Below are 12,542 nucleotides of genomic sequence, written 5' to 3' on the forward strand. Positions count from 1 at the left end.
AACAACATTGTATTTCTATTCTTCAATCCCCCAATCATAAAGTGACCACCACCACACCACAAGGATATTGTGAAGATAGTATCTTAAATTCCATAAGGTGCTAGGGAAAAAATCCCCCAGAGCAGTACGACAGAAACACCATTACAAAAGAAAGATCATGTTCACTGCAATATCACATGCTAAAAAGGATAAAATGTACTGAATGACTGACTCCTCCTTAATCCTTCCTGCAGCCTGAGTAAGGAAAGGAATGTGTGTAAAAAGGTGTGTTTCTCTTTCATCCCAAGACTGTAACAGCATTCATGCAGTCACAGGAACCAAAGTCAGACCATGATGCTGACATTCTGCTCTGACCCAGCCCAATTCTCTGACAGGACAACCACATCAGCCTCGGGCTGAGCACTAAAATGTGGAACCACAACATTCTGGGCAAGGGCAATGGCCATGGCAGAGACTGAAAGCAAAGGGTAAGAGCTACAGCTGAAAGATTTCTATAAATCATATCACACAAACACATTTGTAAATCAACTGAAAATACACCCAAAAACAAGTACAGTGATTGTTTGAATAAACTCACTTGCAGCCTTGGTGGACTTAAACCTCCGCACAGATGTATAACAGAGATGATGCAAAGAGACCACAAACACTGCCACTCTTTCAAACTCTCAGATGTAAAACACTCCTGGCTCTAAACCCTTAATTTAAACTGAATGTATAGACTGTTTTTAAGGCATGAGGATCACTTGAGTAGATCTATTTCTTGGAAACACTGACCACTTTTGCTTGCCTACACACAACTGAGCATAACAGACTAAAAAAAAATGTTTCCACACTTTAAAATATCCTCTGGAATCCAGCACATCTTTAAACAAGCCATGCAAAATACTACAGACCAAAGCTGGTCTTCTGACTTCTATGCAAACCTTCCACTTCACTTCAAGGGCAGAATTTGATCCTGTGAGTTTTCAGAGGAGCTTATGCACCCTGGAATATTCGCACTGATTAAAATAGAACCCACTTTTATTCATTGCTAAAACATTTTATTATTAGCAGCTCAGGACAACATCCAGTGCTAAAAAGAATGTCATGACATAATTCTTAAAATATGTTAAGCTGTTAAGATTAACACTACTTTGAGGTTCGTTTATTTTAGTGACTTATTCATGACCCAACCTCTCTGAAGAAAATCAAATAGAAATAAAAGGAACATATAATTTCTGCACAGTTAATTTCTACCTACTTGCTTTCTGACACTGGAGAGAGTAAATATTTTTGCCTAAAATTTCAAGAGCTATCAAGAACACAAAAGTACCAAAAGCCCCATGCATTATTTACACCTCACAAGCTGGTGGGAGTGACTTCATCATTGAAGTCATCGAGACTTCCTAAGCGAAGCAGAGGAGTTTCACCAGGTATGAGTGCCACAAAACTACATTACTGCAGGTGACTGTGTTAGATCCTCTGGCATGACGTACAGCAAAAGTCAGAGAAGTGGGGCTGATCAGCCTGAGAAGAGACAAAGTAAAATCTTACTGTGGACTTCAATTGCTTAAGAGCAGGACACAGACAGAGAAGATAGAGCCAGAGTCTTCTTGGAAGCAACCACGGCAAGTATGAGAAGCACTGGGGACAAACTGCAATGTGGGAAATTCCAATTAGATCAGGAAAAAAATTTCACAACAAGACTAGCCAAACACTGGAACAGATAGCCCAAAGAGGTGTCAAATCTCTATCTTTGGAGGCACCTGGGTGGTAAACCCAGGCAGCCCCTGAAGCACCTGATTCTCCTGAGCAGAGTGTAGGACCACGCAATTTTCCAGTTAATTTCCATATCCTGTACTATAAATCTTACAAAATATGTCATAGATTACAAAGAGGCTGGAAAGGAAAATTGTTTTCTAATGGTTAATACAGTGCCTTCTAATTAAAGCATTTGGCTACCTCCCTCAAGGGTACCTGAGGAATTCCCATCCTAAGATCTGAGGCAAAAAATCAGAAAAGATAAAACAATAGCAGAAGAATGCAGTCAAAATATATTTTCAGGCTTTTCCTCTTTTACACTGGTACATACAAATAAAACAAACTGTAATACATCCCTGATCAGAATGCTGAAAACTCCTTTTCTTATTGAAGGATAAGCACTGCAGTCAAACTCATGAAATCCCAGCTAGCCCAAGGGCTCCACCACATCTAGCTTTATTATATGCTTGGATACAGAACAGCTCCTGTTATCAGGATAGCACAGTTGAAATAAACCACATGCAGGAGAACTGGGTCAATAATCTTGTACTAAGCACAACTGGCAGATACCAAATGAAAGTTTTTCCCTACGCCCAGTGTTAAGAGCTACAGTAGGAGACAGCAGGCCTTGAAAATTCTCCAGAAAATCCATTCTTATCACAAGAGACAACCTCCTCCACAAAACTTCCCAATCTCTAGCTGAGAAAGGACTTTAAGCAGCCTGGACTAGCCAGTGTACAATATCCAAGACTTCCTGGAAGTGGTGGAGGAAAAAACCTCCCATCATGTACCAGCCACCAAGTAGAAAGTTGCACTTCTCTATTTACTACCATGACCAATTCTTGCAGAAATAGGAGGATCACTGACATAAATCCCTCCCTTTCCCCCCATGGTGAAGCTATTTACTGTAGGTACTTTTGTCTATGCTTTTTTTTGTTGTTCTAGCCCTGAGAAGCTCTTCAACTGTAGTAGCAGGAAGGAATATTTAGCAGAGTAGCTACATGAACAAAGAGACAATTTATTCTTAAATCTTAGTCATTTCATAATGGAAACATTTTTTTCCAACACTCTCACAATTATTTTCTCCTAACTACTCTAATATGGATTTCACAAATGCTATTTAAACAAATTGCCAACTATAGTTTAAAGCAAAACAGAAGGGATAAAAAAAAAAAAGCAAATCAATATGTTGCAAGGTAATCTGATGTATTCTAATTTATTTGAATGAAACACTGTGCAAATCACAGTGCACTGTGTTTCACACCCTTCAAATATCTTGAATAAACAATCCTCTAACAGGCAAGGAAGATTCTACTCATCAGGACATTTGACAAAGGTAAGCTGACTAATTTGCAAGCTAAAGATCCATACCTTCATATTGCACAGAAAACATTATGTCCAAGATATATTTTAACCTCTGGCAGAGATAGGTCAGTTATCAACATGATCCAGAAATGCAGAAATATACTTTTTTTGAAAAAAATCATGTTACTTTTTCCCACCGCTGATCAAGGCTCTGAGAAGGATGAACTCACATAACTGCTTTTGACTTCACCTTACACATCACTGACACTAAAAGAAGAATCATGTTCCCATTCAGCAGAGGCTTAAGTTCTGATTGCTTTACTAAAGGGAAAAAATTCAAAGTCTAAAATACTAAACAATAAGCTAATGCCTTCTCTTCAGAAGTAAAGAAAACCTCTTCTGTCAAAATTGGTATAAAACTGTACAGCAATTCACTGACATGATGGTAAACAAAATGCAATTAAGTGGTATTAAATTGTGACTTAACTTTATAAAAATGCAAAATAAATCAGGTGCAGGGCTTCCTAATTGCCACTATTGTTTTCATGGAAAAACCTTTATTTTGTGCTGCTCAGTATGAGACTGACTGAAAACCCTTTACCAGGATGTATATCCTTTTTTCTTCAGAGGAAGGAAGAGCTACAAGAATTGAACTGAGGCAGTTACTGATTTTTGCCTAATGCTCTACCCTTCCATTTACCTTGGTTCCTAAATTAGAATTATCACACTCTTATAATTAATATTTATTTTAGATGGATTCAAATTTGCTTTTCAATAAAGCAACATCTTTTAAGCTAATCAGATTACACATGGAAGACTGGCATTCTTTTACACATTCCTCCATGTCAATTACTCCTTTCCTAATTATAAGGAAAATTTGGTTGAGAGAGCCAACCACAGAAGTTCAACTACGAGCACTGCTTCTCCTCTAATTTCTACAAGCATCAGCCAAAATGTTGTCAGACTTTTACACAAGACATAAACATAATTAATGATCCCTCTGTCATGATGTGGCCCTACTCTTATTTGTCAGTCAATATGGTTACTGATACATACAGACATAAGAATATTTATGGTTCACTTGGTCTGATTTTAAAAACACTCTTTTCATATGCAAAACACATTTAAGAAACGACCACAATGAATTAAAGGTATTTTTTTGTGTTTTCTCCAAAGAAGAGCTGATGTTTTAGAATGCAGAGCAAAGTTTTACAGCATAGTTCAAGCATTTCCAAGGCATGTTTCAGAACTTTGAAGTTATTCAGGATCCAGATAACCTTGGTTCCTTTTCCTCTGCGTATCCAAAACAAACACAGGAACTTCCATATGCACAACACATACACTCCACAGAAGTTCCCTGCCATTGGTTCTTATTCTTGTGCTCTACCACATATCTGCAGTTAAGTCAGACTCTACTTGTACACAGTAGCAGAATTTGCCCCTTCTCTCTGGTTTAGAAGTGCTGTGTATAAAACAACAACATCAACAAATCGACAAGAGGAAGACACCAGTTTTAACATCTCCTGCCAAACCTAGCTAGCTAATGTACTAATGTACCTTGTAGCTATATTACAATGTTTTAAAAAATCTCTATATTTTCAAGGATTTCATTTGCATACTCGTGCCTCAGATGCAAGATTAGCACTGTTGTACATAATTTTTAAGGTAGTTAACCAGCAGAGATCTCAGCATTTTTTCAAAATTTGTGATTCCAGATTGGTTTTCTGTATCACCTTTTAGCATAAATCATGTTTGGTTATAGTTCTCTCATGGGATAAAAGACAGACTGTTCTACAAAGGTAAGTAACTTATGTTCACTATTCCCTTTGGCTTCTTTCCCCAGTTCCTCAGTTTAAGAGAGCTGGATTACATACTCATGCCAGATGAGTCACATTCTAGGAATACCAGAAGATACTCAGTTTAATGAATTCATTTCACTTTTCTAAAAGTTTACCATTCTGTAAAAAAATTAAATTGTCAACATATGTAAATCTTCCTAAATGCTAACTATGTGTTCATACTAGTATACAACTTGGAAATTGAGAAGTACTAACTGGAAAATCAAAAGAAAAACAGTGTTTAGCCATGCAATACATAATTTGAAGGTTACTCATTTAGATAAAGATCTGTTAAAACAAATATCTTAAAAGATGGCACACCATTAAAAATAGTTCAGTTCAACTGTCCAAATTCAGTAATTCCAAACCACACCAGGGAGAAAGAGGTATTTACAAATGTTACCACTGAATGTGTAAAAAATGGTAGAGATTCCCCTAATGCCTCATGCAGTAAACTGTTTTGAAGATGCTTGGGAACTGCTTGTCCTAGCTTGTAGGCCATATACAGTAATCTGAAACTGATACCTTGGATGTGAGAATGGTCCCCAGTCTCAGTATTTAAATCAACAGTCATACTTTCATGTTGAACACTTAGAATTTAACTTCATGCTATAAGGCTGCTCAGTGAAATAAAAATAGGCAACTTTCTAGAGAAATACTTTGTATTTTACTGTATCAAAGACTAAAGTAGTTTTTGCAGGTTTAATGAAAGTGCTGAACACATTTTTCTTTCTGAAAACTTTCTACTAAGCAAGCCACCAGGACTGATTCAGTATCTGCTTGGCAAATCTGACTATTTAAAGGCAGAACAAGCTTTTCTGAATGCAAGCTCTGGAAAGTAATTTATATCCCTATTTTCCATTCCCTTTTATTGCAACACATTTTCCTGCCAAAATAATCCATGCAAGAATGCATGACTGAAGGAATCTGCTCAGAGTTCAATAGTGTACTGTCAACTCCCTTATTCTGATATATGACCCTTAATCGAGGGAATTACATTTCTTGCTCCCCTTTTTTTTTTTTTTTTTTTTTTGGTTTTGTTTTTAAAAAGATATTTAGGAGTGGTTCCAAAGAACGAGATAATGAAGAATAGCTGGAAAAACTGCATTTCCAGCACTCTGTTACTGGTTCAATAGAAGCTAGTAGTCATCATTCAGGAAGACAAAGACTTTGCATTATGCAAACAGTAAAAATTCTAGACTTTCTATGACTAAGAAGTTACATCTGAAAGTAGACAGATATAATTGACAAACTCCATTCACACAACAATAACTGAATTCTAAATATATGATATCTGATGTGTTCTAAGGAAACACTAAGGCTACAAGCATAGCTAGATTCTCCTTTTGTTAGAAGGAGAAAGATTAAAAAAAGAAGGCATATCCTTGCAAAGAATTGCATTTTCCAAAATAACTGTACACTAAAAAATACTTGGAGACTCTACAAGAATGCATATTGCAAGTGAAAACAACCACAATAAACAAACCCTTACGGCTTCATGTCTATTTCATTTTTTATTATTCTTTAAACAGAAATAATAAAAAAGCATTTTTGAAAATAAATTACTATATATAACATTTCCCACTGAGGAATCTTACAGTAATGCATGCTTGTAAAGTAATAATGTTTGCAGGATTGAGTTCTAAATATATTTGCTCAATATTTGAGCAAAGTTACCAACAGTTACCATTGCTTGACAATAAAAAGATATTTCAAAAGATCATAGTTACAAATGCAAATATTTATTACTAATTATTTTCCCAATTACTTATATTTTGGTTACCTAAATCCAGGGTTTTCATCCTTTATTTGAATTCCATAATCAAAAGGTCATTCTATGGCAGACCACATAACAGAACAAAAGGGTACTTTTCAGAACAATGTTAGCAACCCTAGACTTGTATCACTAGTTTCTCTCTCCTGCCCACCAGAAGTGCACATGCTGTCATTGTTCAATGACTCCAAAATCAACTAAAGTAAACCTTTCAGACTCTAGGGGAAATGTCAGTTCACCCAGGACTGAGAGCATCAAAAAACTGCATTCAAATCACCTGTGCTCAACAATTTTTTTAAAATAATGACATTGGTTCATATGTTGGTCATCTATGTAGATTTCTATTAACATTTCAAAGATTAGCATTTCAGAAGGAATTCACTCAACACAGAAGATGTAGAAATAAATTACTAAATGTGTAGAAGACCAAATTTCAGTTCCAAAAGAATCCTTCAAAATACCAAGTAAGGAGATTTTGGGGGAAAACCAGGTTGAACAGATATTTACATATTCAACTAGCACAAACCAAGTCTCTCCATAAGGCCAGCGCTCAATCTATATGACTAAGTAAGAACTCCAAGACAATGTCTGCAAATATATTTGTGGTATGTAAACAAGCAAGACAAACAGTTGGTAACTGGTACACTTATCACATTTTGTGCTTTAGATTCTTTTTACAGCACTAATCCATCAGAAAAAAAAAATACACACACACAAATAAAATACTGTCATATGACTGAAGTCTTGCTGTAGTTTTTAACCATGTTGCTTAGGTTGCTTAGGTAGAAATTATTTTCTTCCTTTGTGGGTTTTTTTAAGTAGAATTTTCAGCAATGTCATGCTTAAAAAACATTTACTTTGTTTTTGCTGCATTCTAAGCTTTTATTCACTGATACTTCTGACATTTCCTCCCCCTGGACATTCCCTAAACTCTGTAACAAGTTTAGAAACTGTTTAGGAGCAATCCAAATCCCCATAAAGACCAGAAGGTGAAGAAACAATGGGAAGACAGGATAGCTGCTCCAGTAGCTGATCACCCTCCATGGCAAGGAGTTACCACATAGGTCATCTAGCACCAAAAACTAAAGTTACACCTTCATTTGACGACTCACCTCCCGCAATTCAAGCCTCTGAGCCACTGCTTCCAGACTTTCCTGGCCTGTGCTTTCCACTGACAGTGTGAACTCCACAAATTCATTGTTGAGCAGCTGGATACGAGCCACCAAGCAACTCTTGCTGGATACTGTGTAACGTCGAGTTCGTTTCAATTTTAACCCAAAAGGTAGAGGCATCTTCTTTTTCCCCCGGAGATGGCTAGTGATAAATAGCTACTACCACTGAGACCTTGAGAGGTGACCAGAAGGCACCTTCTCTCAAAAGGTAAGGAGCTGTAAAGTCTCCAGAGATCAACCAGCAGCAGCAGTATCCATTAAAGCCAAGCAAGTTTTCCACCACGAGACAAGAAGAGACATCCACTGGAGTCCTAGTAAAGGAACGAAAGAGAAGAAATACAAGAATCAGAAGTATTTTGACTGAAAAGGGAATGGTAACATGGGAAAAAACACATGTATCTTTTTTTCTAAATCTAAATAATCAGTCTACCTCTCCATAATGCAGGGCTGTTATGTATTCAAATAATGAAACAAGTACCAGAGTTTCTGGTTTTTCCACAAATGACATTGGGTTTTGGCAAGTTGCTCTTTTTTTTAAACTCACAAGTGAATAATGAATCTTAATCATGTGTGACTGCAGTGTCTTAAAATAAGTATTTATAAACTAAATTGGTATTTAAATAAAATATGTTTATGAAATCTAAGTTGCCTAAGGTATTTGTAATACGAAAAAAGATGTTTTGTTTATGAGCAAATCCAGCAACCTGGCTTGTTTTTCAGAGCCTTCTGCAGCCTCAGCCACTATCTGCTGTTGGATTGAACACTAAACCAAGCCCCATAAATGATAAAGGGGAAAAAAAGAAAGGCAAAGAAGGCCCTAAAACTCACACCTTAGCCATTTCCTACCAGACAATTAAAGTGCAATTCCTTTAATCTTCCATAGATTACAGCAAGTCGTACCATTATTCCTTATGCTAAATCGCTGTATGATGCTTCAGGTTATGCTTTGCCTCACCAAGAGAATATGCAAATTCTGAGAACCATTTATTTTCTAATTTTTCCTTGAAAAACATACTCTTACCCAGACTACAGGTAGCCACCCATCTCCCCACTTTTTGCAAACACCTTCACGCCTCTTCTCCTGTCAACTCTATTCCATGCTTTGCCTTCCTCCTTTTCCAAATGTTTTCTTAGCGCACGCACCCCAGTCTGTGAAATTTGTCACAGAGTCACGGAAAGGCCTGGGCTGCAAGGTTCCTTAGAGATCCCCCCCTTGCACGCCGCTGCCCTGGCTCAGGAATGCCATTCCCTAGGCGAGGTTGCTCTGCCTGGGCTGGGCTGGGCTGCGCGGGGCGGCGGCGGGAGCGCCCCCGGAGCCGCGCCCGGGCCGGGCAGCGCTGCCCGGCCCCGCCGCGCTGCTGCCTCCGGCCGCGGGCAGGAGCTCTGCCCCTGCACCTCTAGCGGCAGGGCCACCCCGACGGAAGGGGAAAGAAAACAAACGCCTACTTTTCTTCTTGATTTTTTTTTTCCCCAGGCTGGCATGTATTAGTAGCATATATTAAAAAGGCACAATTTGATTTCTGAGGAGTCTTAGGATGACCAGACAGGAGGAACGCGAGGATATGAGTTTCTTTGGAATGGAGGAACCAGAAGAAGCAGTCTTCCTAGCACATCTGCTTTTAAACTCAAAGGTATAGCTGGAAACAAACAAATACCACACTCTCCTCGGACATTGATATACCCACCTAGAAACTTATCCAACATAACCACAAACTCTTTAAGCTAAAAACCCCATATCACACTCCTACTCCGCAGCAACAGCACTGCAAAGAAGGAAGGTGGAAAGACATGAAAGGCCTACAATGGGGAGAAAAAGGAGGTGCCACGGCATTTTTTCTCAATGACATCTTTGCAGCCCTACTCCAAAGAATGACCAGAAGCATATTTCATGACCTTGTCTGTGATAATCTTGAAGCAGTTCTACCATTCTACAAAATCACCATCCTCAACATCTACCACCTAAAAGCTGAATGAGAAAACAATCCTCACCCAAACACCAACAAATTTGGTTTTGGTGTAGCTGTAGAATAAGTAACAACAAATAGCAACAGGTTTCCCTGAAAAATTTAGGGATACAGAGGGAATCCTCAAGTTATTACTCCCTCTGCACTTTGATCCTCCAAATCCAGCCCTGCTTGAACAGCATGCAGGGAATGCTCTACAGACAGAAGCTTTTAGTCCCCTGTCCACTGCCAGCAGAATCTTGCACTGAGTTTATTCTGGACAGAGTAACTTTTAGCTGGCTGACCTTAGCTCCTCTCCCTGAGGTCCATTTTCCAATACATTCTTTGCACAGTTAGGTGTCTTTGGTGCTACAGCAACAAGAGAAACCAATTTACTCCTCTCTGAAAGCTAAAGTCAGAAATGCAGAAGTGTTTTAATCTCAGGTTTTATGGAGTACCACTGAGTATGAAAGACTTTCAATATTTTATGTCCATATCAAGGGTTAGAAAAATATTCTAAGAGCATGGGGAAAAAAAAACCAGAAAAAAATCACTAACCAGATGCTAACCTGACAGGTGAAATTTCCAAACCATCTAATGCTGACATGAGGCAGCTTCAGACTCTCAGTTATTTCACTATGCAAACAGGTAGCAATGCAAACATAGGAAGGAATTTTAGAGCTGAATTTTCAGAATGTGCCAGTCAGGAACATTCTCCAGGTTATGATCTGTTGTTTACACTGAATGCTCCACTGAGCCTTTACCCTAAATTATTTCATTTTTGTATGCCTGACATAATCTTCACGACTTCTGAAACCCATCTATAACAAGAAAAACTCAAATAATTAACTTCCAGACCATGTCACAAAAGACCAACTAAAAAAAGATTCCTAACATATAATATGTATTGTAGAATTAAGGCAAGTTGGCTGAGTAACAACAGGGTATCATTCAGTATCTTCTACTGCTAGCCATGTGTAGTTCTCGCAAACATCGCTGTGCTGGTTTTATTCAGCAGCTGTGCACTCTGCAGTCCTAGGTGCTCTCAAATTTGCCTACTACATTGCTTTAAATTCAGACGTACCTGAATTGTTTTAAGCTACTTTAGCAAAACTCATGGCTACATAGTGCCAGGAGTTAAAAATCCAACTGATGACCTTTACAATAACAAGTCTTTATTTACCAAGCCTGGAATTTTCATGCAATAGCTAACAATATCTTTAGTGGCCAAACTTTGTACCTTTATACTTCAACAGCAACCTGTAGCTTCAAAAATGCTATATGAGAATTTCAGCAACATGGCCATTACTAATGTGTGATTACTGAGCACTGTGGTATCTTTCTCCTTTACCTTCACCTCCTACTCCCCCCTCAATTATTTGCATTTGACTTTACTTTCTCTTTTTTTTTTTTTTTTCCTTAAATAAAACATCAATATATCATGGTGAAAAAGGGCTCCTATTACTTCACATTCTTGAAATACATATATTTTTATTTCAGAAATATTTGGGCAGCCAAAAAAGTAATCAAAATACTCCACCCTCTCCTTGTTTTACCAGTTAATCTTTGACATAACTCTCCGACTGAGAGAGCAGCAGTAAGTGCATATCTCAAACTTAGTCCACTTCCAGAAGCACAGTCCCACAACCATTTACTTTTCAAAACGTAAGTGGTTTAAACTCCTCAGCCTTACAGTACACAGCAGAGAAGATCACCCGCTATGTGTTTACTGTGCCCGCTGTTTTCCCCTTACCTTGCACAGCGATCCAGAGACACCGGGTCTCCTTTCACATACGTGTAGCCGAAAGAAACCCCGAGCGCTCCAAGGCTTCTTCTCCCGGAGCCATCTCATCTGTATTCCTCGGGAACTGACTTACTGTGTTCCTCTCGTCCGAAACAGCTGCTATCTCGGCTAACCCACCTTCTTCTCAGATCACTCATAGTGAAAACATTCCTCACTTCCTGTCTCAAAAAACTTGCTCTGGATATCATTCCACTGGGTAAAGAGCTGGGGGGTGGAAGAAAATACTACAACAAAATAAACCTGTGCCAGCCAGCTCTTCAGGCGGCCTCTCTCATGTGACGCTGTGCCGCATGAGCGCAAATTGCGTTCTCAGAAATATTTTCGAATCGGCCGTCCCTGTGTACCTCTGTGTGTGTGCATTTAATTTCTTTTCCTGGAGGCGTTCCCCTCGCTCTATCCATGCGGAAGGATACGCTGAAAGAATTAAAGCGAAGGCCCGTATGCTTGTAGCCCATTACCTCAGAGAGTTGGAATGCCTGGCAGGGAGAATGTCAGCAATGAACAGCTGCTTCTCTGGCTACAGGGGCACTACAGAAATAGGGGTTACAACAAATAGCAGGCAATCCTTGCTTTTTTAATCATATGATCATTTATTTTAAGCCTTTCCAATTAAGGCAAATACCTTACCAAAATTCTGTTGGTCTTGTTTTCATGCAGCTTGGAAATGTTTTCAAGGTTTAATCCCTATGTGCTTTACCAAATGACCTATGCACGCACATTTATGTCCTTGCAAAGTTTCAGCTGTTAGCGAGATACACAGAAAAAAAATGCAGACTAAAGGCTGATCTTTCAGCCTGTCTGGACTTAAAAACTTCCAAAGGTGTCACTAGAAATTATACCCTTAATAACAACTGTCATAGCAAGCTTTAAATGCATATAAAATCAGGAATATTTAAAGTGTTTAACTAATGCAAACACAAGAGGGGCTGTGCTCCAGTCTCGCAAGTATATGAAGATCTCCATGTG

The 12,542-nt window shown here is 38.5% G+C and overlaps 1 protein-coding gene across 1 annotated transcript in view; it reads right to left on the bottom strand.

Annotated features, from left to right (window-relative positions):
* Positions 1-11,969, bottom strand: part of PTPN21 (protein tyrosine phosphatase non-receptor type 21) — a 44,849-nt gene extending 32,880 nt beyond the window's left edge. The window contains exons 1-2 of the mRNA XM_009101826.4: positions 11,526-11,969; positions 7,770-8,140 (exon numbers count right to left, since the gene is read on the bottom strand). Of these exons, the coding sequence (XP_009100074.3) occupies positions 7,770-7,949 (180 nt within the window). The 5' untranslated portion in view covers positions 7,950-8,140; positions 11,526-11,969. The remainder of the gene's footprint in view (positions 1-7,769; positions 8,141-11,525) is intronic.
* Positions 11,970-12,542: the final 573 nt, after the last annotated feature.

This window comes from Serinus canaria, chromosome 5 (assembly GCF_022539315.1).
Source record: "Serinus canaria isolate serCan28SL12 chromosome 5, serCan2020, whole genome shotgun sequence".
NCBI lineage: Eukaryota > Metazoa > Chordata > Aves > Passeriformes > Fringillidae > Serinus > Serinus canaria.